The following is a 25,258-nucleotide window of genomic DNA, read 5'->3' on the forward strand; positions in this document are numbered from 1 at the left end:
AGAGAGGGGGCAAGAACACAGTCACGCTACAGTGAGTCCTGATGAACGGTCTCAGTCCGAACTGTCAACAAATTTGTGCCCTCACCAAAAAGTAGTAAAACTCAGCAGGTCAAGCAGCACCTATTGTGGGGAATAAACAGTTTCTGGCCAAGGTGCTTTGTTGAGACTGGAAAGGAAGTTGGGGGGGGGGGTGAGGCCAGAATAAGAAGGTGTACATGTTGGCAGGTGATAGGTGAAGTCAGGTGAGGGGCAAGGTGGGTGGGTGGGGGTTGAGTAAGGAAGCGTTTTGGCCCAAAACATACCTAGCACTATTTGTAGATGGCAGGAAGGCATTGGGAAGTCAGGGGGGGAATCATTCACACCCAACCTTATGCGGCTGATACAGCAAGCTGGAGACCCCAGGATGTTGTTGGTGGGGGAGCTCGGTTATGTGAATGTCATCAAATCAGGTCTAGATATCTAAAAACATAAGAGAATCTGCAGATGCTGGAGAAACACATCGGAAGGACATCCTGCTGCTCCCTGTAAGGAATTTGTACATTCTCCCTGTGACCGCATTCTCCTCCAGCTGCCCCGATTTCCTCCCACAATCCGGTTGGTAGTTTAATTGGTCATTGTACATTGTCCTGTCATCAGGCTCGGGTTAAATCAGGAGTCGCTGGGCGGAAACGGCTCAAAGTGACGGAAAGGTCTGTTCTGCACTATTTCTCAATAAAATAAGAACATGCTGGAGGAACTCAGCAAGTCAGGCAGTGTCTGTGGAGAGGAATGAACGGCTGACTTTTCATGAGTCTTGGCTGAAAACGTTGACTGTTTATTCGTCTCCATGGATAATTGGAGCTGTTCTTTTCTGACGCTGGTCATTGCTGGACTCTGCTGTGTTATCGGCAGGGTGTCTGCCCATTGTCCTGCGTGAGCAGACGTAGAGAGGGTTATTGTGAATAGAGCCGGCTACCAAGTTGCATACAACCCTCAGTAGCAGAATCAGCAGGTCGGACGGTATCTCTGCAGGGGGACAAACATCGACTCTGCACTCTCTTCCGTCGATGCTGTGAGTTCCTCCAGCACTTTGTGTGTGTTGCTCTGGACTTCCAGCATCTGCAGGATCTGTTGTGTTTATGTAAAAGGAGAATTGCCTTCAAGCAACACAAACAAAGCAGCGAGAAACTGTCCAAACATGTTACTGTACTCTGAATTCCATTCTGATGCGTTCCCTGCTGGGAGCTTTTGGCAGCTGACACCTCCATTCGTCGGAGTCTGAGTCTCACAGTGGTTTACAAAATAGAGGGGGTACTCACAGTGGTTTACAAAATTATTTATCGAGATACATTGCAGAATAGCCCTTTGAGCCATGCCTCCCAACAATCCCCAATTTATCCCTGGCTTACAATGACTGATTAACCTGCTGTGGGAGGAAACCAGAGCACCACGCAGTCACGGGGAGAACAAACTAACTCCTTACAGGCAGCAGTGGCAACTGAACCCAGGTCACTGGTACTGTAAAGCGTTGTGCACTACCGCATCACATGAGAGCTATAGACAATTGAACAGAACAATAAAACTCAGAAGTTCGTCTCAGACAGAGGACCAAAAGTCTCAACATAGGACGTCCCTTTACAACAGAGGTGAGGAGGAATTTCTTTACCTATAACACTGTAGCAATACAGGCCCTTTGACCTATGATGTTTTGCTAATCTCTTAAACTACTCGGTGATCAATCAAACCCTTCCTTCCCACATAAGCCCCAATTTTCCTTTCACCCAGGTGCCTATCAAAGCCTCTCTTAAATGTTCCTAATGTACCTGCCTCTGCAGCGTCCCAGGCAGCGTGTTCCACACACCCACCACTCTCTGTGTAAAAAAAACGTACCTCTAACGTCCCCCCTATACTTTCCTCCAATTGCCTTAAAACATAAGGTAGGTGGTCAGGATATATTTGAGTAATCTTGCACTGAATTTGTTGATGAAGCATTCTTGCTTGCTTAACTAATTCATTATAGGTTATTTGTAAAACTACACGAATTGCCTGTCATCACACTAGCACATGCTGACTGTAAAGACAAACTAGACCTGCATTTCCAGATTCTTGTGGGTTTCCTTGAATTAATATGATGTTTTGAAGTTATAAAACATAACATTCTCCGATACCATTAAATCCTTTCCTAGATAAAGGGCCCAAAACTGCTCACAATACTCCGCTTTGTCTGATCAATGCCTTACAACTCCCTCTTTAGACTAAATTCTAGGAAAGCAGGATAGAATTGAGGGAGTGCTGAACTTTCAGGTGTGTAATCGAGATTTCAAATCACCTTTAATTTCCTTCAGGACAACACCATTGATTTCCTGGAGTATGTTGCGGCCCTCAATCTGGTTCTAAGGGGTAACCTCGAGCATAAACTGAAGTGGACTTTCAAAGTTTACGACAAAGATGGGAATGGGTGCATTGACAAGGCGGAGCTGCTGGAGATCGTGGAGGTCTGTGACCACTCTCTTTCTTATTTCTCTGAACCAATCCTCTGCTGACTCCCGAATTCTGACACTTGTTCCTGTTGCAGTCTATTTACAGGCTAAAGAAGGCATGTCGTAAAGAAATGGAAGACGGTTCTCCTCTCCTCTCCCCTGAGGAAGTTGTAGATCGAATATTTCAATTAGTGGATGAAAATGGTGATGGTAAGTAAGCACTCTGTATGTTTTGTTCTCAGTCGCTCTGTAACTTGGAGAAGCAGGGGACAAACATGGGCAAATGGGACAAGCTTAGATTAGAAACTTGGTCAGCATGGGCCAGTTGGGCCAAAGGGTCTGTTTCCCTGCTGTAGGACTCTAAAATAGGCCTCAGGATGAGTGGGAAGGAGAGGAGTCACCCTCCCCTGTTCTGTGGCATCGGTGGACCTGCTATGGCATTAGACCCAATGTCATTGGTCAGGGCATGAAGGGATACGGGGAGAAGGCAAGAGACTGGGGCGAAGACTGAGGGGAAAAATGGATCAGCCATGATGAAATGGTGGAACAGACTGGAGGGGCCAAATGGCACATTTCTGCTCCTATACCTTACAGCCTTATGGACCAATGCGATGTTTAACACAGATCACAGTTCCCTGAGAGTGACTATGCAGATTGATAGGGTGGTTTTTATTAGTCGAGGCAACGAGTTCATAAGTCAGGAAGTTACGTCGCAGCTTCAGAAAATTCCAGTCAGGTCGCCTCTGGAGTATTGCATACAGTTCTGGACACCCGATTATAGGAAGGACATCGAGGCTGGGAGAAAGTGCAGACCAGGTGCTGCCTAAATTAGAGGGTTTGAGCTGCAATGAGAGGTTGGACAGACAAGCTGTATTCTCTAGCATAGCAGGGGCTGAAGGAAAACCTGATAGATTGTCCAAGGAATCCATGAGCAGACAAACTGTTTTGTCCCAGGGTTAAAATGCCCAACACCAGAGAGCATGCCCTTAAATGTAAGAAGGGGTGAGTTGAAAGGAGGTGTGAGGTGAAAGTTTTCCTTTACACAGAGTGGTGTGTGCCTGGAATACATTGTCGTGTCCGCGATCTACACCCAACGCCCTACCCCCAATGCCCTACACTCTGCTCTCCGTGATCTGCACTATGCTCTGTGATTTGTGATCTACACTCTACAAACTGTCTCAGTCAGTTTGTCTCTAGCAGTTCCAAAAATAGATTAAACACAACTGGTTGAGATCTTGGTGTGGGGTCAAGTTATTTCCCCCGAGCGCACTCGACCTACCACATGCTGTGTATCAAATTAGTCCTGATCCCCAAAGAGTTAATTTGAGAAATGAACTGATGAGAATTGTTCCAATGAATGTATTGAAATGAGTGCATTAGTTCAAGAAGATGTCCCCGGGGAATGTAGATGCTGCTGATTGCTGTGTGCCTTGTTTGCAGGCATTTTCTTTAATTCCTCTACAATGCCACTTTGTTGTTTCACATAAACATTCCAAAACAGCAGAGGGACTCACGAGGTGAATAAAATAACAATAAAATTAACCGTGAGTTGGCTTTTAAAAAGAAGGTGAATTATTCTCCTCGATTTCTGAAGATAGTTACGCATTGAAGTTTTAAGAATGGGCTAGTTAAGTTAATTGTTTTTAAAACAGTAGTATACTTAAATGAACATCTAAAGTACAACAAAAAATTAAATTCATGGGACGCAGTCATCATTAAAATCTTAAGGCCCGCCATCATGTTTCTCAGAGGCTGGGAGAAGGGAAGTGGTCTAAAGATACCAGTTGTCCTTAAATCCCAGGGGTTTTCACAGCATACACTGTCCTAGAGCAAAGAAAATGTTTGGAAAAGTTGGGAATGCTGAGCGAGCTGGGGAAAGGCAGGAATGGAGATATAGGAGCAGGTCAGCCACCTAGTGGCCAGAGTTGGGATCTCAGGGAGATGTTGGTCTGACCTGTGGTTAAGGAAGCTCGATTACCTTGTCACGTGTATATGGAAATATCGAACCACACAGGGAACTGCATTGTTTGTGTCAATGACCAAATAGTCAAAGTATGTGTTGTGGGCAGCCCACAGGTGTTGAAATGCCTCTGGCACCAACATAGCATGTTATAACCTACTAACCACGGTAGTGTAGTGGTTAGCACAACGCTTTACAGTACAGGCAACCAGATTCAATTCCCACCGCAGCCTGTAAGGAGTGTGTACGTTCTCCCCGCGCTCCTGTGCGTTTCTCCAGGTGCTCTGGTTTCCTCCCACAGTCCAAAGACTGACCAGACTGACCATTGTAAAGTTTCATCACCATGGTCAAGCAGTTTCATGACGGGATGTCAGTCCGTGTGCCCGATGATGGTGACTGTACTGTTGCTTTCATAAATGGGATGTGTGCTGGAGCCCATCCTTGTCAGCATGAAATTCAGTGTGATGTTGACTGATGCATTCTGGGGCAGTATCCTGGAATCCACTTCAGATACAGGATGTGTGCAGGTTTCACGTCATCGCTGATGTCAAAGAGATGGTTCCTGTTCACTGACAACCGTGCTCTCGATGCAAGCCCAGAGTCCCACATGCAGGACACTATCGACAAATTTTCCACTGCATGTGACAACTTCGGTCTCACCATCAGCACCAAGAAGACGGACGTCGTGCTGCGAGCAGCCCCAGATCAACCCTACGTTGAGCCATCCATCTCAGAGAACGGCCAGCAGCTCCGGGCAGTTGACAAGTTCACATACCTTGGCAGCGCCCTCTCACATCAATGGCTAGGTCAGCTGTAGGACCAGCAAGGCCAGTGCCAATATTGGGAGACGATGCGGCACTGTCTAAGGGTGAAAGGGAGTTACTCCGAAGGCCAGCTGAAAGCCTACTGCACTGTCATCCTACGCAGCCTCCTCTACACGTGTGAAACGTGGACTGTGTACATGGGACATGCGTGTAGACTGAACCACTTCCACATCATCCCTACGGAAGATCATGAAAATCGATTGGCAAGGCAGAATTCCTGACACGGAAGTGCTGCCTGCAGTAGACATGTCCACATTGCTGACGAAACATCAAGTCAGATGGGCAGGCCATGTCGTCACGATGTCAGATGATCGCATCCCCAAGCAGTTATTCTTCAGGGAGCTGTCCCCAGCGAAATGCTCTCGTGCTGGTCAGCGAAAACAATTCAAGGACACGCTCAGGACTTCGCTCAAGGCCCTTGAGATCAATCACACTTCTTGGGAACATGCTGCCTAGAATCGCTCATCCTGGTGTAGTCTTCTCAATAAAGGAACCACCAAAGCTGAAGAGAGTCTCAATGCTGAAGCACAAGGGAAACAACAACAGCGGTCGGACGAGCAGCAGACACCCCCAACCACAGGGCCCTCACACACTTGCCCCACATGCGGGAGATACTTCCCAGCCCAGATTAGACTCATGGGTCACCTCTGGACACACAAATAACAAGCACACCCACCCAAGGGTGCCAGTGGCCCTCATCACTCATGACGTGCACACACACACACACACACACACACACACACACACACACACACACAAACACGCACACACACACACGCACATACACGCACACACACATGCACACACACACATGCACATGCACGCACATACACGCACGCACACACATATATGCACACACACACACATGCACATGCACGCATGCACACACACATACACGCACGCACACACATACACACACGCACACACACATGCACATACACGCACACACACACACACACACACACACACACACACACATGCACACACATACACACACACACATTGTGGTGAACGACATATACCTGTCTGGTCACGCCCCCTGCTGACTGCTCCTGTGGCTCCTCCCACAGACCCCGGTATAAAGGTGATTGAGGCCTGAGCCCGGCAGATGCACCATATTCCACGCTGTATCTCAATAAATAAATAAATAATCAGTACGGCTTTGGAACGCGTTCGAAACCGGGGTGCCCAGAGGAAATCATGGTGAGATTGGACAAACTCCTTACAGGCAGCAGCAGGATTTGAACCCCGACTGCCGGTGTGAATGACAGTACACCTGTCGCTATGCTACCGTGCAGCCCTTTGCTACAAGTGAGCCAAGTCCAGTTTAACGATGTGCATAGATACAAATGTGTGCACAGACACCATTCAAAACTTATTCACAGACACCAACCATCAGACACATAATATTCTCAAGAAAAACATAAATTAGTAACATAACTTACACAGAATTATATATAAAAGAAGATTATTCAAACCATTCAAGAGATTGAAAGATTAGTGACCATGGTATTTTTCTGGGCAGTTTTGTGCTCCTTATCTGAGAAAGATTGTGCTGCATTGGAGGGTCCAGAGGGTGTTTACCAGAATATCCCAGGAATGAAAGGCCTATCATACGAGGAGTGTTTGATGGCTCTGCGCCTGAACTCACAGGAGTTTAGAAGAATGGAGGGGGGGGATCTCATTGAAACCTATTGAATACTGAAGGGCCTCGATAGAGTTCATGTGAAGAGGATGTTTCCTATGGTGGGAGAGTCTAGGAGCAGAGGGCAGAGCCTCAGAACAGAAGGATGTCCCTTAGGAACAGAGATGGGTGCCAGGTAGCGTGACGTTATTACAGCTCGGGGAGTCGGAATTCGGAGTTTAGTACTGGTCTCCTCTGTAAGGAGTCTCTGTACGTCCTCCCGGTGGAATAAATTGGTTTTCACCGGGTGCTCCGGTTTCCTCCCACCGTCCAAAGACACGTCAGGAAGGTTAATTTGTCATTGTAAATTGTCCTGTGATTAGGTTAGGGTTAAACCGGGGTCGTCGGAGTTACTGACAGCTGCGGTGCAAAGGTTCTGGAGGGCTTATTCCGCTCTGAATCTCTAAATAACATAAAATGTCTTTAGCCAGATGGTGGTGGGTCAGTGGAATTCATGGCCACAGGCAGCTGTGGGGGACAAGTCACTGGGTATATTTAAAGCAGAGGGTGATGGGTTCTTGATTAGTCAGGGTGTCAAAGATTACAGGGAGAAGGCAGGACATTGGGGTGAGAGGGATGATATGTCAGCCAGATGGAATGGCAGAGTGGACTCAATAATCAAATAGCCTAATTCCGCTCTTATGTCTCATGGCCTTATGGTCTTAAGAGAAAGTGATTAGTGTTGTGCTGGTTGGTCCAAGAACTGAATTGGAGAAGGGAAATCACTGTTCCTGATGGTAATTGGAGGATGGCATTGTACAGAGGGACTGTGATTGGAGGATGACATTGTACAGAGAGACTGTGATTGGAGGATGTCACTGTGCAGAGAGACGGTGATTGGAGGATGTCACTGTGCAGTGGGGCTAAATGTGACTGGAGAAGATGGTGTAGAGGGACTGATGGTGACTGGAGTATACGGTGTAGAGGGACTGATGGTGACTGGAGTATACGGTGTAGAGGGACTGATGGTGACTGGAGAAGACGGTGTAGAGGGACTGATGGTGACTGGAGAAGATGGTGCAGAGGGACTGATGGTGACTGGAGAAGATGGTGTAGAGGGACTGATGGTGACTGGAGAATACGGTGTAGAGGGACTGATGGTGACTGGAGAAGATGGTGCTGAGGGACTGATGGTGACTGGAGAAGATGGTGCAGATGGACTGATGGTGACTGGAGAAGACGGTGTAGAGGGACTGATGGTAACTGGAGAAGATGATGCAGAGGGACTGATGGTGACTGGAGTATACGGTGTAGAGGGACTGATGGTGACTGGAGTATACGGTGTAGAGGGACTGATGGTGACTGGAGTATACGGTGTAGAGGGACTGATGGTGACTGGAGAAGACGGTGTAGAGGGACTGATGGTAACTGGAGAAGATGATGCAGAGGGACTGATGGTGACTGGAGTATACGGTGTAGAGGGACTGATGGTGACTGGAGTATACGGTGTAGAGGGACTGATGGTGACTGGAGTATACGGTGTAGAGGGACTGATGGTGACTGGAGTATACGGTGTAGAGGGACTGATGGTGACTGGAGTATACGGTGTAGAGGGACTGATGGTGACTGGAGAAGATGGTGTAGAGGGACTGATGGTGACTGGAGTATACGGTGCAGAGGGACTGATGGTGACTGGAGTATACGGTGTAGAGGGACTGATGGTGACTGGAGTATACGGTGTAGAGGGACTGATGGTGACTGGAGTATACGGTGTAGAGGGACTGATGGTAACTGGAGTATACGGTGTAGAGGGACTGATGGTAACTGGAGAAGACGGTGTAGAGGGACTGATGGTAACTGGAGAAGACGGTGTAGAGGGACTGATGGTGACAGGAGAAGATGGTGCAGAGGGACTGATGGTGACTGGAGTATACGGTGTAGAGGGACTGATGGTAACTGGAGAAGATGGTGTAGAGGGACTGATGGTGACTGGAGAAGACGGTGTAGAGGGACTGATGGTGACTGGAGAAGACGGTGTAGAGGGACTGATGGTGACTGGAGAAGATGGTGTAGAGGGACTGATGGTGACTGGAGAAGATGGTGTAGAGGGACTGATGGTGACTGGAGAAGACGGTGTAGAGGGACTGATGGTGACTGGAGAAGACGGTGTAGAGGGACTGATGGTGACTGGAGTATACGGTGTAGAGGGACTGATGGTGACTGGAGTATACGGTGTAGAGGGACTGATGGTGACTGGAGTATACGGTGTAGAGGGACTGATGGTGACTGGAGTATACGGTGTAGAGGGACTGATGGTGACTGGAGTATACGGTGTAGAGGGACTGATGGTGACTGGAGAAGATGGTGTAGAGGGACTGATGGTGACTGGAGTATACGGTGCAGAGGGACTGATGGTGACTGGAGTATACGGTGTAGAGGGACTGATGGTGACTGGAGTATACGGTGTAGAGGGACTGATGGTGACTGGAGTATACGGTGTAGAGGGACTGATGGTAACTGGAGTATACGGTGTAGAGGGACTGATGGTAACTGGAGAAGACGGTGTAGAGGGACTGATGGTAACTGGAGAAGACGGTGTAGAGGGACTGATGGTGACAGGAGAAGATGGTGCAGAGGGACTGATGGTGACTGGAGTATACGGTGTAGAGGGACTGATGGTAACTGGAGAAGATGGTGTAGAGGGACTGATGGTGACTGGAGAAGACGGTGTAGAGGGACTGATGGTGACTGGAGAAGACGGTGTAGAGGGACTGATGGTGACTGGAGAAGATGGTGTAGAGGGACTGATGGTGACTGGAGAAGATGGTGTAGAGGGACTGATGGTGACTGGAGAAGACGGTGTAGAGGGACTGATGGTGACTGGAGAAGACGGTGTAGAGGGACTGATGGTGACTGGAGTATACGGTGTAGAGGGACTGATGGTGACTGGAGTATACGGTGTAGAGGGACTAATGGTGACTGGAGAAGATGGTGTAGAGGGACTGATGGTGACTGGAGTATACGGTGTAGAGGGACTGATGGTGACTGGAGTATACGGTGTAGAGGGACTGATGGTGACTGGAGAAGATGGTGTAGAGGGACTGATGGTGACTGGAGAAGATGGTGTAGATGGACTGATGGTGACTGGAGTATACGGTGTAGACGGACTGATGGTGACTGGAGAAGATGGTGCAGAGGGACTGATGGTGACTGGAGTATACGGTGTAGAGGGACTGATGGTGACTGGAGTATACGGTGTAGAGGGACTGATGGTGACTGGAGAAGGTGTAGAGGGACTGATGGTGACTGGAGAAGATGGTGTAGATGGACTGATGGTGACTGGAGTATACGGTGTAGAGGGACTGATGGTGACTGGAGTATACGGTGTAGAGGGACTGATGGTGACTGGAGAAGATGGTGTAGAGGGACTGATGGTGACTGGAGAAGATGGTGTAGAGGGACTGATGGTGACTGGAGAAGACGGTGTAGAGGGACTGATGGTGACTGGAGTATACGGTGTAGAGGGACTGATGGTGACTGGAGTATACGGTGTAGAGGGACTGATGGTGACTGGAGAAGATGGTGTAGAGGGACTGATGGTGACTGGAGAAGATGGTGTAGATGGACTGATGGTGACTGGAGTATACGGTGTAGACGGACTGATGGTGACTGGAGAAGATGGTGCAGAGGGACTGATGGTGACTGGAGTATACGGTGTAGAGGGACTGATGGTGACTGGAGTATACGGTGTAGAGGGACTGATGGTGACTGGAGAAGATGGTGTAGAGGGACTGATGGTGACTGGAGAAGATGGTGTAGATGGACTGATGGTGACTGGAGTATACGGTGTAGAGGGACTGATGGTGACTGGAGTATACGGTGTAGAGGGACTGATGGTGACTGGAGAAGATGGTGTAGAGGGACTGATGGTGACTGGAGTATACGGTGCAGAGGGACTGATGGTGACTGGAGAAGATGGTGTAGAGGGACTGATGGTGACTGGAGAAGACGGTGCAGAGGGACTGATGGTGACTGGAGAAGATGGTGTAGAGGGACTGATGGTGACTGGAGTATACGGTGTAGAGGGACTGATGGTGACTGGAGTATACGGTGTAGAGGGACTGATGGTGACTGGAGAAGACGGTGTAGAGGGACTGATGGTGACTGGAGAAGATGGTGTAGAGGGACTGATGGTGACTGGAGTATACGGTGTAGATGGACTGATGGTGACTGGAGTATACGGTGTAGAGGGACTGATGGTGACTGGAGTATACGGTGTAGATGGACTGATGGTAACTGGAGTATAAGGTGTAGAGGGACTGATGGTGACTGGAGAAGATGGTGTAGAGGGACTGATGGTGACTGGAGTATACGGTGTAGAGGGACTGATGGTGACAGGAGAAGACGGTGTAGAGGGACTGAAGGTGACTGGAGAAGATGGTGTAGAGGGACTGATGGTGACTGGAGTATACGGTGTAGAGGGACTGATGGTGACTGGAGTATACGGTGCAGAGGGACTGATGGTGACTGGAGTATACGGTGTAGAGGGACTGATGGTGACTGGAGTATACGGTGCAGAGGGACTGATGGTGACTGGAGAAGACGGTGCAGAGGGACTGATGGTGACTGGAGTATACGGTGCAGAGGGACTGATGGTGACTGGAGAAGATGGTGTAGAGGGACTGATGGTGACTGGAGTATACGGTGTAGAGGGACTGATGGTGACTGGAGAAGACGGTGTAGAGGGACTGATGGTGACTGGAGTATACGGTGCAGAGGGACCGATGGTGACTGGAGAAGACGGTGTAGAGGGACTGATGGTGACTGGAGAAGATGGTGCAGAGGGACTGATGGTGACTGGAGTATACGGTGTAGAGGGACTGATGGTGACTGGAGAAGACGGTGTAGAGGGACTGATGGTGACTGGAGAAGATGGTGTAGAGGGACTGATGGTGACTGGAGTATACGGTGTAGAGGGACTGATGGTGACTGGAGAAGATGGTGTAGAGGGACTGATGGTGACTGGAGTATACGGTGTAGAGGGACTGATGGTGACTGGAGAAGATGGTGCAGAGGGACTGATGGTGACTGGAGTATACGGTGTAGAGGGACTGATGGTGTCTGGAGAAGACGGTGTAGAGGGACTGATGGTGACTGGAGTATATGGTGTAGAGGGACTGATGGTGACTGGAGTATACGGTGTAGAGGGACTGATGGTGACTGGAGAAGATGGTGTAGAGGGACTGATGGTGACTGGAGAAGACGGTGTAGAGGGACTGATGGTGACTGGAGAAGACGGTGTAGAGGGACTGATGGTGACTGGAGAAGACGGTGTAGAGGGACTGATGGTGACTGGAGAAGATGGTGTAGAGGGACTGATGGTGACTGGAGAAGATGGTGTAGAGGGACTGATGGTGACTGGAGAAGATGGTGCAGAGGGACTGATGGTGACTGGAGAAGATGGTGTAGAGGGACTGATGGTGACTGGAGTATACGGTGTAGAGGGACTGATGGTGACTGGAGTATACGGTGTAGAGGGACTGATGGTGACTGGAGAAGATGGTGTAGAGGGACTGATGGTGACTGGAGAAGATGGTGTAGAGGGACTGATGGTGACTGGAGTATACGGTGTAGACGGACTGATGGTGACTGGAGAAGATGGTGTAGAGGGACTGATGGTGACTGGAGTATACGGTGTAGAGGGACTGATGGTGACTGGAGTATACGGTGTAGAGGGACTGATGGTGACTGGAGAAGATGGTGTAGAGGGACTGATGGTGACTGGAGAAGATGGTGTAGAGGGACTGATGGTGACTGGAGAAGATGGTGTAGAGGGACTGATGGTGACTGGAGTATACGGTGTAGAGGGACTGATGGTGACTGGAGTATACGGTGCAGAGGGACTGATGGTGACTGGAGTATACGGTGTAGAGGGACTGATGGTGACTGGAGTATACGGTGCAGAGGGACTGATGGTGACTGGAGAAGACGGTGCAGAGGGACTGATGGTGACTGCAGTATACGGTGCAGAGGGACTGATGGTGACTGGAGAAGATGGTGTAGAGGGACTGATGGTGACTGGAGTATACGGTGTAGAGGGACTGATGGTGACTGGAGAAGACGGTGTAGAGGGACTGATGGTGACTGGAGTATACGGTGCAGAGGGACTGATGGTGACTGGAGAAGACGGTGTAGAGGGACTGATGGTGACTGGAGAAGATGGTGCAGAGGGACTGATGGTGACTGGAGTATACGGTGTAGAGGGACTGATGGTGACTGGAGAAGACGGTGTAGAGGGACTGATGGTGACTGGAGAAGATGGTGTAGAGGGACTGATGGTGACTGGAGTATACGGTGTAGAGGGACTGATGGTGACTGGAGAAGATGGTGTAGAGGGACTGATGGTGACTGGAGTATACGGTGTAGAGGGACTGATGGTGACTGGAGAAGATGGTGCAGAGGGACTGATGGTGACTGGAGTATACGGTGTAGAGGGACTGATGGTGACTGGAGAAGACGGTGTAGAGGGACTGATGGTGACTGGAGTATATGGTGTAGAGGGACTGATGGTGACTGGAGTATACGGTGTAGAGGGACTGATGGTGACTGGAGAAGATGGTGTAGAGGGACTGATGGTGACTGGAGAAGACGGTGTAGAGGGACTGATGGTGACTGGAGAAGACGGTGTAGAGGGACTGATGGTGACTGGAGAAGACGGTGTAGAGGGACTGATGGTGACTGGAGAAGATGGTGTAGAGGGACTGATGGTGACTGGAGAAGATGGTGTAGAGGGACTGATGGTGACTGGAGAAGATGGTGCAGAGGGACTGATGGTGACTGGAGAAGATGGTGTAGAGGGACTGATGGTGACTGGAGTATACGGTGTAGAGGGACTGATGGTGACTGGAGTATACGGTGTAGAGGGACTGATGGTGACTGGAGAAGATGGTGTAGAGGGACTGATGGTGACTGGAGAAGATGGTGTAGAGGGACTGATGGTGACTGGAGTATACGGTGTAGACGGACTGATGGTGACTGGAGAAGATGGTGTAGAGGGACTGATGGTGACTGGAGTATACGGTGTAGAGGGACTGATGGTGACTGGAGTATACGGTGTAGAGGGACTGATGGTGACTGGAGAAGATGGTGTAGAGGGACTGATGGTGACTGGAGAAGATGGTGTAGAGGGACTGATGGTGACTGGAGAAGATGGTGTAGAGGGACTGATGGTGACTGGAGTATACGGTGTAGAGGGACTGATGGTGACTGGAGTATACGGTGTAGAGGGACTGATGGTGACTGGAGAAGACGGTGTAGAGGGACTGATGGTGACTGGAGAAGATGGTGTAGAGGGACTGATGGTGACTGGAGAAGATTGTGTAGAGGGACTGATGGTGACTGGAGAAGATGGTGTAGAGGGACTGATGGTGACTGGAGAAGATGGTGTAGAGGGACTGATGGTGACTGGAGTATACGGTGTAGAGGGACTGATGGTGACTGGAGTATACGGTGTAGAGGGACTGATGGTGACTGGAGTATACGGTGTAGAGGGACTGATGGTGACTGGAGAAGACGGTGTAGAGGGACTGATGGTGACTGGAGAAGATGGTGTAGAGGGACTGATGGTGACTGGAGTATACGGTGTAGAGGGACTGATGGTGACTGGAGTATACGGTGTAGAGGGACTGATGGTGACTGGAGAAGACGGTGTAGAGGGACTGATGGTGACTGGAGAAGATGGTGTAGATGGACTGATGGTGACTGGAGAAGATGGTGTAGAGGGACTGATGGTGACTGGAGAAGATGGTGTAGAGGGACTGATGGTGACTGGAGTATACGGTGTAGAGGGACTGATGGTGACTGGAGAAGATTGTGTAGAGGGACTGATGGTGACCGGAGTATACGGTGTAGAGGGACTGATGGTGACTGGAGTATACGGTGTAGAGGGACTGATGGTGACTGGAGAAGATGGTGTAGAGGGACTGATGGTGACTGGAGAAGATGGTGTAGAGGGACTGATGGTGACTGGAGTATACGGTGTAGAGGGACTGATGGTGACTGGAGAAGATGGTGTAGAGGGACTGATGGTGACTGGAGTATACGGTGCAGAGGGACTGATGGTGACTGGAGTATACGGTGTAGAGGGACTGATGGTGACTGGAGAAGACGGTGTAGAGGGACTGATGGTGACTGGAGAAGACGGTGTAGAGGGACTGATGGTAACTGGAGTATACGGTGTAGAGGGACTGATGGTGACTGGAGAAGACGGTGTAGAGGGACTGATGGTGACTGGAGTATACGGTGTAGAGGGACTGATGGTGACTGGAGTATACGGTGTAGAGGGACTGATGGTGACTGGAGAAGATGGTGTAGAGGGACTGATGGTGACTGGAGTATACGGTGTAGAGGGACTGATGGTGACTGGAGAAGATGGTGCAGAGGGACTGATGGTGACTGGAGTATACGGTGTAGAGGGACTGATGGTGACTGGAGAAGATGGTGAAGAGGGACTGATGGTGACTGGAGAAGACGGTGTAGAGGGACTGATGGTGACTGGTGAAGACGGTGCAGAGGGACTGATGGTGACTGGAGTATACGGTGTAGATGGACTGATGGTGACTGGAGAAGACGGTGTAGAGGGACTGATGGTGACTGGAGAAGACGGTGCAGAGGGACTGATGGTGACTGGAGTATACGGTGTAGAGGGACTGATGGTGACTGGAGTATACGGTGTAGATGGACTGATGGTGACTGGAGAAGACGGTGTAGAGGGACTGATGGTGACTGGAGAAGATGGTGTAGAGGGACTGATGGTGACTGGAGAAGATGGTGCAGAGGGACTGATGGTGACTGGAGTATACGGTGTAGAGGGACTGATGGTGACTGGAGAAGATGGTGTAGAGGGACTGATGGTGACTGGAGTATACGGTGTAGAGGGACTGATGGTGACTGGAGTATACGGTGTAGAGGGACTGATGGTGACTGGAGTATACGGTGTAGAGGGACTGATGGTGACTGGAGAAGACGGTGTAGAGGGACTGATGGTGACTGGAGTATACGGTGTAGAGGGACTGATGGTGACTGGAGAAGACGGTGTAGAGGGACTGATGGTGACTGGAGTATACGGTGTAGAGGGACTGATGGTGACTGGAGTATACGGTGTAGAGGGACTGATGGTGACTGGAGTATACGGTGTAGAGGGACTGATGGTGACTGGAGTATACGGTGTAGAGGGACTGATGGTGACTGGAGTATACGGTGCAGAGGGACTGACGGTGACTGGAGAAGATGGTGTAGAGGGACTGATGGTGACTGGAGTATACGGTGTAGAGGGACTGATGGTGACTGGAGTATATGGTGTAGAGGGACTGATGGTGACTGGAGAAGATGGTGTAGAGGGACTGATGGTAACTGGAGAAGACGGTGCAGAGGGACTGATGGTGACTGGAGAAGATGGTGTAGAGGGACTGATGGTGACTGGAGAAGACGGTGCAGAGGGACTGATGGTGACTGGAGTATACGGTGTAGAGGGACTGATGGTGACAGGAGTATACGGTGTAGAGGGACTGATGGTGACTGGAGAAGATGGTGTAGAGGGACTGATGGTGACTGGAGAAGATGGTGTAGAGGGACTGATGGTGACTGGAGTATACGGTGCAGAGGGACTGATGGTGACTGGAGTATACGGTGTAGAGGGACTGATGGTGACTGGAGAAGATGGTGTAGAGGGACTGATGGTGACTGGAGTATACGGTGTAGAGGGACTGATGGTGACTGGAGAAGATGGTGTAGAGGGACTGATGGTGACTGGAGTATACGGTGTAGAGGGACTGATGGAGACTGGAGAAGATGGTGCAGAGGGACTGATGGTGACTGGAGTATACGGTGTAGAGGGACTGATGGTGACTGGAGAAGACGGTGTAGAGGGACTGATGGTGACTGGAGTATATGGTGTAGAGGGACTGATGGTGACTGGAGTATACGGTGTAGAGGGACTGATGGTGACTGGAGAAGATGGTGTAGAGGGACTGATGGTGACTGGAGAAGACGGTGTAGAGGGACTGATGGTGACTGGAGAAGACGGTGTAGAGGGACTGATGGTGACTGGAGAAGACGGTGTAGAGGGACTGATGGTGACTGGAGAAGATGGTGTAGAGGGACTGATGGTGACTGGAGAAGATGGTGTAGAGGGACTGATGGTGACTGGAGAAGATGGTGCAGAGGGACTGATGGTGACTGGAGAAGATGGTGTAGAGGGACTGATGGTGACTGGAGTATACGGTGTAGAGGGACTGATGGTGACTGGAGTATACGGTGTAGAGGGACTGATGGTGACTGGAGAAGATGGTGTAGAGGGACTGATGGTGACTGGAGAAGATGGTGTAGAGGGACTGATGGTGACTGGAGTATACGGTGTAGACGGACTGATGGTGACTGGAGAAGATGGTGTAGAGGGACTGATGGTGACTGGAGTATACGGTGTAGAGGGACTGATGGTGACTGGAGTATACGGTGTAGAGGGACTGATGGTGACTGGAGAAGATGGTGTAGAGGGACTGATGGTGACTGGAGAAGATGGTGTAGAGGGACTGATGGTGACTGGAGAAGATGGTGTAGAGGGACTGATGGTGACTGGAGTATACGGTGTAGAGGGACTGATGGTGACTGGAGTATACGGTGTAGAGGGACTGATGGTGACTGGAGAAGACGGTGTAGAGGGACTGATGGTGACTGGAGAAGATGGTGTAGAGGGACTGATGGTGACTGGAGAAGATTGTGTAGAGGGACTGATGGTGACTGGAGAAGATGGTGTAGAGGGACTGATGGTGACTGGAGAAGATGGTGTAGAGGGACTGATGGTGACTGGAGTATACGGTGTAGGGGGACTGATGGTGACTGGAGTATACGGTGTAGAGGGACTGATGGTGACTGGAGAAGACGGTGTAGAGGGACTGATGGTGACTGGAGAAGACGGTGTAGAGGGACTGATGGTGACTGGAGAAGATGGTGTAGAGGGACTGATGGTGACTGGAGTATACGGTGTAGAGGGACTGATGGTGACTGGAGAAGACGGTGTAGAGGGACTGATGGTGACTGGAGAAGATGGTGTAGATGGACTGATGGTGACTGGAGAAGATGGTGTAGAGGGACTGATGGTGACTGGAGAAGATGGTGTAGAGGGACTGATGGTGACTGGAGTATACGGTGTAGAGGGACTGATGGTGACTGGAGAAGATTGTGTAGAGGGACTGATGGTGACTGGAGTATACGGTGTAGAGGGACTGATGGTGACTGGAGTATACGGTGTAGAGGGACTGATGGTGACTGGAGAAGATGGTGTAGAGGGACTGATGGTGACTGGAGAAGATGGTGTAGAGGGACTGATGGTGACTGGAGTATACGGTGTAGAGGGACTGATGGTGACTGGAGAAGATGGTGTAGAGGGACTGATGGTGACTGGAGTATACGGTGCAGAGGGACTGATGGTGACTGGAGTATACGGTGTAGAGGGACTGATGGTGACTGGAGAAGACGGTGTAGAGGGACTGATGGTGACTGGAGAAGACGGTGTAGAGGGACTGATGGTAACTGGAGTATACGGTGTAGAGGGACTGATGGTGACTGGAGAAGACGGTGTAGAGGGACTGATGGTGACTGGAGTATACGGTGTAGAGGGACTGATGGTGACTGGAGTATACGGTGTAGAGGGACTGATGGTGACTGGAGAAGATGGTGTAGAGGGACTGATGGTGACTGGAGTATACGGTGTAGAGGGACTGATGGTGACTGGAGAAGATGGTGCAGAGGGACTGATGGTGACTGGAGTATACGGTGTAGAGGGACTGATGGTGACTGGAGAAGATGGTGAAGAGGGACTGATGGTGACTGGAGAAGACGGTGTAGAGGGACTGATGGTGACTGGTGAAGACGGTGCAGAGGGACTGATGGTGACTGGAGTATACGGTGTAGATGGACTGATGGTGACTGGAGAAGACGGTGTAGAGGGACTGATGGTGACTGGAGAAGACGGTGCAGAGGGACTGATGGTGACTGGAGTATACGGTGTAGAGGGACTGATGGTGACTGGAGTATACGGTGTAGATGGACTGATGGTGACTGGAGAAGACGGTGTAGAGGGACTGATGGTGACTGGAGAAGATGGTGTAGAGGGACTGATGGTGACTGGAGAAGATGGTGCAGAGGAACTGATGGTGACTGGAGTATACGGTGTAGAGGGACTGATGGTGACTGGAGAAGATGGTGTAGAGGGACTGATGGTGACTGGAGTATACGGTGTAGAGGGACTGATGGTGACTGGAGTATACGGTGTAGAGGGACTGATGGTGACTGGAGTATACGGTGTAGAGGGACTGATGGTGACTGGAGAAGACGGTGTAGAGGGACTGATGGTGACTGGAGTATACGGTGTAGAGGGACTGATGGTGACTGGAGAAGACGGTGTAGAGGGACTGATGGTGACTGGAGTATACGGTGTAGAGGGACTGATGGTGACTGGAGTATACGGTGTAGAGGGACTGATGGTGACTGGAGTATACGGTGTAGAGGGACTGATGGTGACTGGAGTATACGGTGTAGAGGGACTGATGGTGACTGGAGTATACGGTGCAGAGGGACTGACGGTGACTGGAGAAGTTGGTGTAGAGGGACTGATGGTGACTGGAGTATACGGTGTAGAGGGACTGATGGTGACTGGAGTATATGGTGTAGAGGGACTGATGGTGACTGGAGAAGATGGTGTAGAGGGACTGATGGTAACTGGAGAAGACGGTGCAGAGGGACTGATGGTGACTGGAGAAGATGGTGTAGAGGGACTGATGGTGACTGGAGAAGACGGTGCAGAGGGACTGATGGTGACTGGAGTATACGGTGTAGAGGGACTGATGGTGACTGGAGTATACGGTGTAGAGGGACTGATGGTGACTGGAGAAGATGGTGTAGAGGGACTGATGGTGACTGGAGAAGATGGTGTAGAGGGACTGATGGTGACTGGAGTATACGGTGCAGAGGGACTGATGGTGACTGGAGTATACGGTGCAGAGGGACTGATGGTGACTGGAGAAGACGGTGCAGAGGGACTGATGGTGACTGGAGTATACGGTGTAGAGGGACTGATGGTGACTGGAGTATACGGTGTAGAGGGACTGATGGTGACTGGAGTATACGGTGCAGAGGGACTGATGGTGACTGGAGTATACGGTGTAGAGGGACTGATGGTGACTGGAGTATACGGTGTAGAGGGACTGATGGTGACTGGAGTATACGGTGTAGAGGGACTGATGGTGACTGGAGTATACGGTGTAGAGGGACTGATGGTGACTGGAGAAGATGGTGTAGAGGGACTGATGGTGACTGGAGTATACGGTGTAGAGGGACTGATGGTGACTGGAGTATACGGTGCAGAGGGACTGATGGTAACTGGAGAAGACGGTGCAGAGGGACTGAAGGTGACTGGAGAAGATGGTGTAGAGGGACTGATGGTGACTGGAGAAGATGGTGTAGAGGGACTGATGGTGACTGGAGAAGATGGTGTAGAGGGACTGATGGTGACTGGAGTATACGGTGCAGAGGGACTGATGGTGACTGGAGTATACGGTGTAGAGGGACTGATGGTGACTGGAGTATACGGTGCAGAGGGACTGATGGTAACTGGAGAAGACGGTGCAGAGGGACTGATGGTAACTGGAGAAGATGGTGTAGAGGGACTGATGGTGACTGGAGAAGATGGTGTAGAGGGACTGATGGTGACTGGAGTATACGGTGTAGAGGGACTGATGGTGACTGGAGAAGATGGTGTAGAGGGACTGATGGTGACTGGAGAAGATGGTGTAGAGGGACTGATGGTGACTGGAGAAGATGGTGTAGAGGGACTGATGGTGACTGGAGTATACGGTGCAGATGGACTGATGGTGACTGGAGTATACGGTGTAGAGGGACTGATGGTGACTGGAGTATACGGTGTAGAGGGACTGATGGTGACTGGAGAAGACGGTGTAGAGGGACTGATGGTGACTGGAGAAGATGGTGTAGATGGACTGATGGTGACTGGAGAAGACGGTGTAGAGGGACTGATGGTGACTGGAGAAGACGGTGTAGAGGGACTGATGGTGACTGGAGTATACGGTGCAGAGGGACTGATGGTGACTGGAGTATACGGTGTAGAGGGACTGATGGTGACTGGAGAAGATGGTGTAGAGGGACTGATGGTGACTGGAGTATACGGTGTAGAGGGACTGATGGTGACTGGAAAAGATGGTGTAGAGGGACTGATGGTAACTGGAGTATACGGTGTAGAGGGACTGATGGTGACTGGAGTATACGGTGTAGAGGGACTGATGGTGACTGGAGTATAAGGTGCAGAGGGACTGATGGTGACTGGAGTATACGGTGTAGAGGGACTGATGGTGACTGGAGAAGATGGTGTAGAGGGACTGATGGTGACTGGAGAAGATGGTGCAGAGGGACTGATGGTGACTGGAGTATACGGTGCAGAGGGGCTGATGGTGACTGGAGTATACGGTGTAGAGGGACTGATGGTGACTGGAGTATACGGTGTAGAGGGACTGATGGTGACTGGAGTGTACGGTGTAGAGGGACTGATGGTGACTGGAGTATACGGTGTAGAGGGACTGATGGTGACTGGAGTATACGGTGTAGAGGGACTGATGGTGACTGGAAAAGATGGTGCAGAGGGACTGATGGTGACTGGAGAAGATGGTGTAGATGGACTGATGGTGACTGGAGTATACGGTGCAGAGGGACTGATGGTAACTGGAGTATACGGTGTAGAGGGACTGATGGTGACTGGAGTATACGGTGTAGAGGGACTGATGGTGACTGGAGTATACGGTGTAGAGGGACTGATGGTGACTGGAGTATACGGTGTAGAGGGACTGATGGTGACTGGAGTATACGGTGTAGAGGGACTGATGGTGACTGGAGTATACGGTGTAGAGGGACTGATGGTGACTGGAGAAGATGGTGTAGAGGGACTGATGGTGACTGGAGTATACGGTGTAGAGGGACTGATGGTGACTGGAGTATACGGTGTAGAGGGACTGATGGTGACTGGAGAAGATGGTGTACAGATGGTGACTGGAGTATACGGTGTAGAGGGACTGATGGTGACTGGAGTATACGGTGTAGAGGGACTGATGGTGACTGGAGAAGATGGTGTAGAGGGACTGATGGTGACTGGAGAAGATGGTGTAGATGGACTGATGGTGACTGGAGTATACGGTGTAGACGGACTGATGGTGACTGGAGAAGATGGTGCAGAGGGACTGATGGTGACTGGAGTATACGGTGTAGAGGGACTGATGGTGACTGGAGTATACGGTGTAGAGGGACTGATGGTGACTGGAGAAGATGGTGTAGAGGGACTGATGGTGACTGGAGAAGATGGTGTAGATGGACTGATGGTGACTGGAGTATACGGTGTAGAGGGACTGATGGTGACTGGAGTATACGGTGTAGAGGGACTGATGGTGACTGGAGAAGATGGTGTAGAGGGACTGATGGTGACTGGAGAAGATGGTGTAGAGGGACTGATGGTGACTGGAGAAGACGGTGTAGAGGGACTGATGGTGACTGGAGTATACGGAGTAGAGGGACTGATGGTGACTGGAGTATACGGTGTAGAGGGACTGATGGTGACTGGAGTATACGGTGTAGAGGGACTGATGGTGACTGGAGTATACGGTGCAGAGGGACTGATGGTGACTGGAGTATACGGTGTAGAGGGACTGATGGTGACTGGAGAAGATGGTGTAGAGGGACTGATGGTGACTGGAGAAGACGGTGTAGAGGGACTGATGGTGACTGCAGAAGACGGTGTAGAGGGACTGATGGTAACTGGAGTATACGGTGTAGAGGGACTGATGGTGACTGGAGAAGACGGTGTAGAGGGACTGATGGTGACTGGAGTATACGGTGTAGAGGGACTGATGGTGACTGGAGAAGATGGTGTAGAGGGACTGATGGTGACTGGAGTATACGGTGTAGAGGGACTGATGGTGACTGGAGAAGATGGTGCAGAGGGACTGATGGTGACTGGAGTATACGGTGTAGAGGGACTGATGGTGACTGGAGAAGATGGTGAAGAGGGACTGATGGTGACTGGAGAAGACGGTGTAGAGGGACTGATGGTGACTGGTGAAGACGGTGCAGAGGGACTGATGGTGACTGGAGTATACGGTGTAGATGGACTGATGGTGACTGGAGAAGACGGTGTAGAGGGACTGATGGTGACTGGAGAAGACGGTGCAGAGGGACTGATGGTGACTGGAGTATACGGTGTAGAGGGACTGATGGTGACTGGAGTATACGGTGTAGATGGACTGATGGTGACTGGAGAAGACGGTGTAGAGGGACTGATGGTGACTGGAGAAGATGGTGTAGAGGGACTGATGGTGACTGGAGAACATGGTGCAGAGGGACTGATGGTGACTGGAGTATACGGTGTAGAGGGACTGATGGTGACTGGAGTATACGGTGTAGAGGGACTGATGGTGACTGGAGTATACGGTGTAGAGGGACTGATGGTGACTGGAGAAGACGGTGTAGAGGGACTGATGGTGACTGGAGTATACGGTGTAGAGGGACTGATGGTGACTGGAGAAGACGGTGTAGAGGGACTGATGGTGACTGGAGTATACGGTGTAGAGGGACTGATGGTGACTGGAGTATACGGTGTAGAGGGACTGATGGTGACTGGAGTATACGGTGTAGAGGGACTGATGGTGACTGGAGTATACGGTGTAGAGGGACTGATGGTGACTGGAGTATACGGTGCAGAGGGACTGACGGTGACTGGAGAAGATGGTGTAGAGGGACTGATGGTGACTGGAGTATACGGTGTAGAGGGACTGATGGTGACTGGAGTATATGGTGTAGAGGGACTGATGGTGACTGGAGAAGATGGTGTAGAGGGACTGATGGTAACTGGAGAAGACGGTGCAGAGGGACTGATGGTGACTGGAGTATACGGTGTAGAGGGACTGATGGTGACTGGAGAAGACGGTGCAGAGGGACTGATGGTGACTGGAGTATACGGTGTAGAGGGACTGATGGTGACTGGAGTATACGGTGTAGAGGGACTGATGGTGACTGGAGAAGATGGTGTAGAGGGACTGATGGTGACTGGAGAAGATGGTGTAGAGGGACTGATGGTGACTGGAGTATACGGTGCAGAGGGACTGATGGTGACTGGAGTATACGGTGCAGAGGGACTGATGGTGACTGGAGAAGACGGTGCAGAGGGACTGATGGTGACTGGAGTATACGGTGTAGAGGGACTGATGGTGACTGGAGTATACGGTGTAGAGGGACTGATGGTGACTGGAGTATACGGTGCAGAGGGACTGATGGTGACTGGAGTATACGGTGTAGAGGGACTGATGGTGACTGGAGTATACGGTGTAGAGGGACTGATGGTGACTGGAGTATACGGTGTAGAGGGACTGATGGTGACTGGAGAAGTTTGTGTAGAGGGACTGATGGTGACTGGAGTATACGGTGTAGAGGGACTGATGGTGACTGGAGTATACGGTGTAGAGGGACTGATGGTGACTGGAGTATACGGTGCAGAGGGACTGATGGTAACTGGAGAAGACGGTGCAGAGGGACTGATGGTGACTGGAGAAGATGGTGTAGAGGGACTGATGGTGACTGGAGAAGATGGTGTAGAGGGACTGATGGTGACTGGAGAAGATGGTGTAGAGGGACTGATGGTGACTGGAGTATACGGTGCAGAGGGACTGATGGTGACTGGAGTATACGGTGTAGAGGGACTGATGGTGACTGGAGTATACGGTGCAGAGGGACTGATGGTAACTGGAGAAGACGGTGCAGAGGGACTGATGGTAACTGGAGAAGATGGTGTAGAGGGACTGATGGTGACTGGAGAAGATGGTGTAGAGGGACTGATGGTGACTGGAGTATACGGTGTAGAGGGACTGATGGTGACTGGAGAAGATGGTGTAGAGGGACTGATGGTGACTGGAGAAGATGGTGTAGAGGGACTGATGGTGACTGGAGAAGATGGTGTAGAGGGACTGATGGTGACTGGAGTATACGGTGCAGAGGGACTGACGGTGACTGGAGAAGATGGTGTAGAGGGACTGATGGTGACTGGAGTATACGGTGTAGAGGGACTGATGGTGACTGGAGTATATGGTGTAGAGGGACTGATGGTGACTGGAGAAGATGGTGTAGAGGGACTGATGGTAACTGGAGAAGACGGTGCAGAGGGACTGATGGTAACTGGAGTATACGGTGTAGAGGGACTGATGGTGACTGGAGAAGACGGTGCAGAGGGACTGATGGTGACTGGAGTATACGGTGTAGAGGGACTGATGGTGACTGGAGTATA

General features: G+C 50.6%; 1 protein-coding gene across 1 annotated transcript in view; it reads left to right on the plus strand.

Moving 5' to 3' along the window:
- The window catches only part of guca1b (guanylate cyclase activator 1B), a 34,924-nt gene that overhangs the window by 482 nt on the left and 9,184 nt on the right, over positions 1 to 25,258 (plus strand). The window contains exons 2-3 of the mRNA XM_059950643.1: positions 2,325 to 2,474; positions 2,555 to 2,669. Of these exons, the coding sequence (XP_059806626.1) occupies positions 2,325 to 2,474; positions 2,555 to 2,669 (265 nt within the window). The remainder of the gene's footprint in view (positions 1 to 2,324; positions 2,475 to 2,554; positions 2,670 to 25,258) is intronic.

The sequence above is a fragment of the Hypanus sabinus genome, chromosome 25 (assembly GCF_030144855.1).
Source record: "Hypanus sabinus isolate sHypSab1 chromosome 25, sHypSab1.hap1, whole genome shotgun sequence".
Lineage (NCBI taxonomy): Eukaryota > Metazoa > Chordata > Chondrichthyes > Myliobatiformes > Dasyatidae > Hypanus > Hypanus sabinus.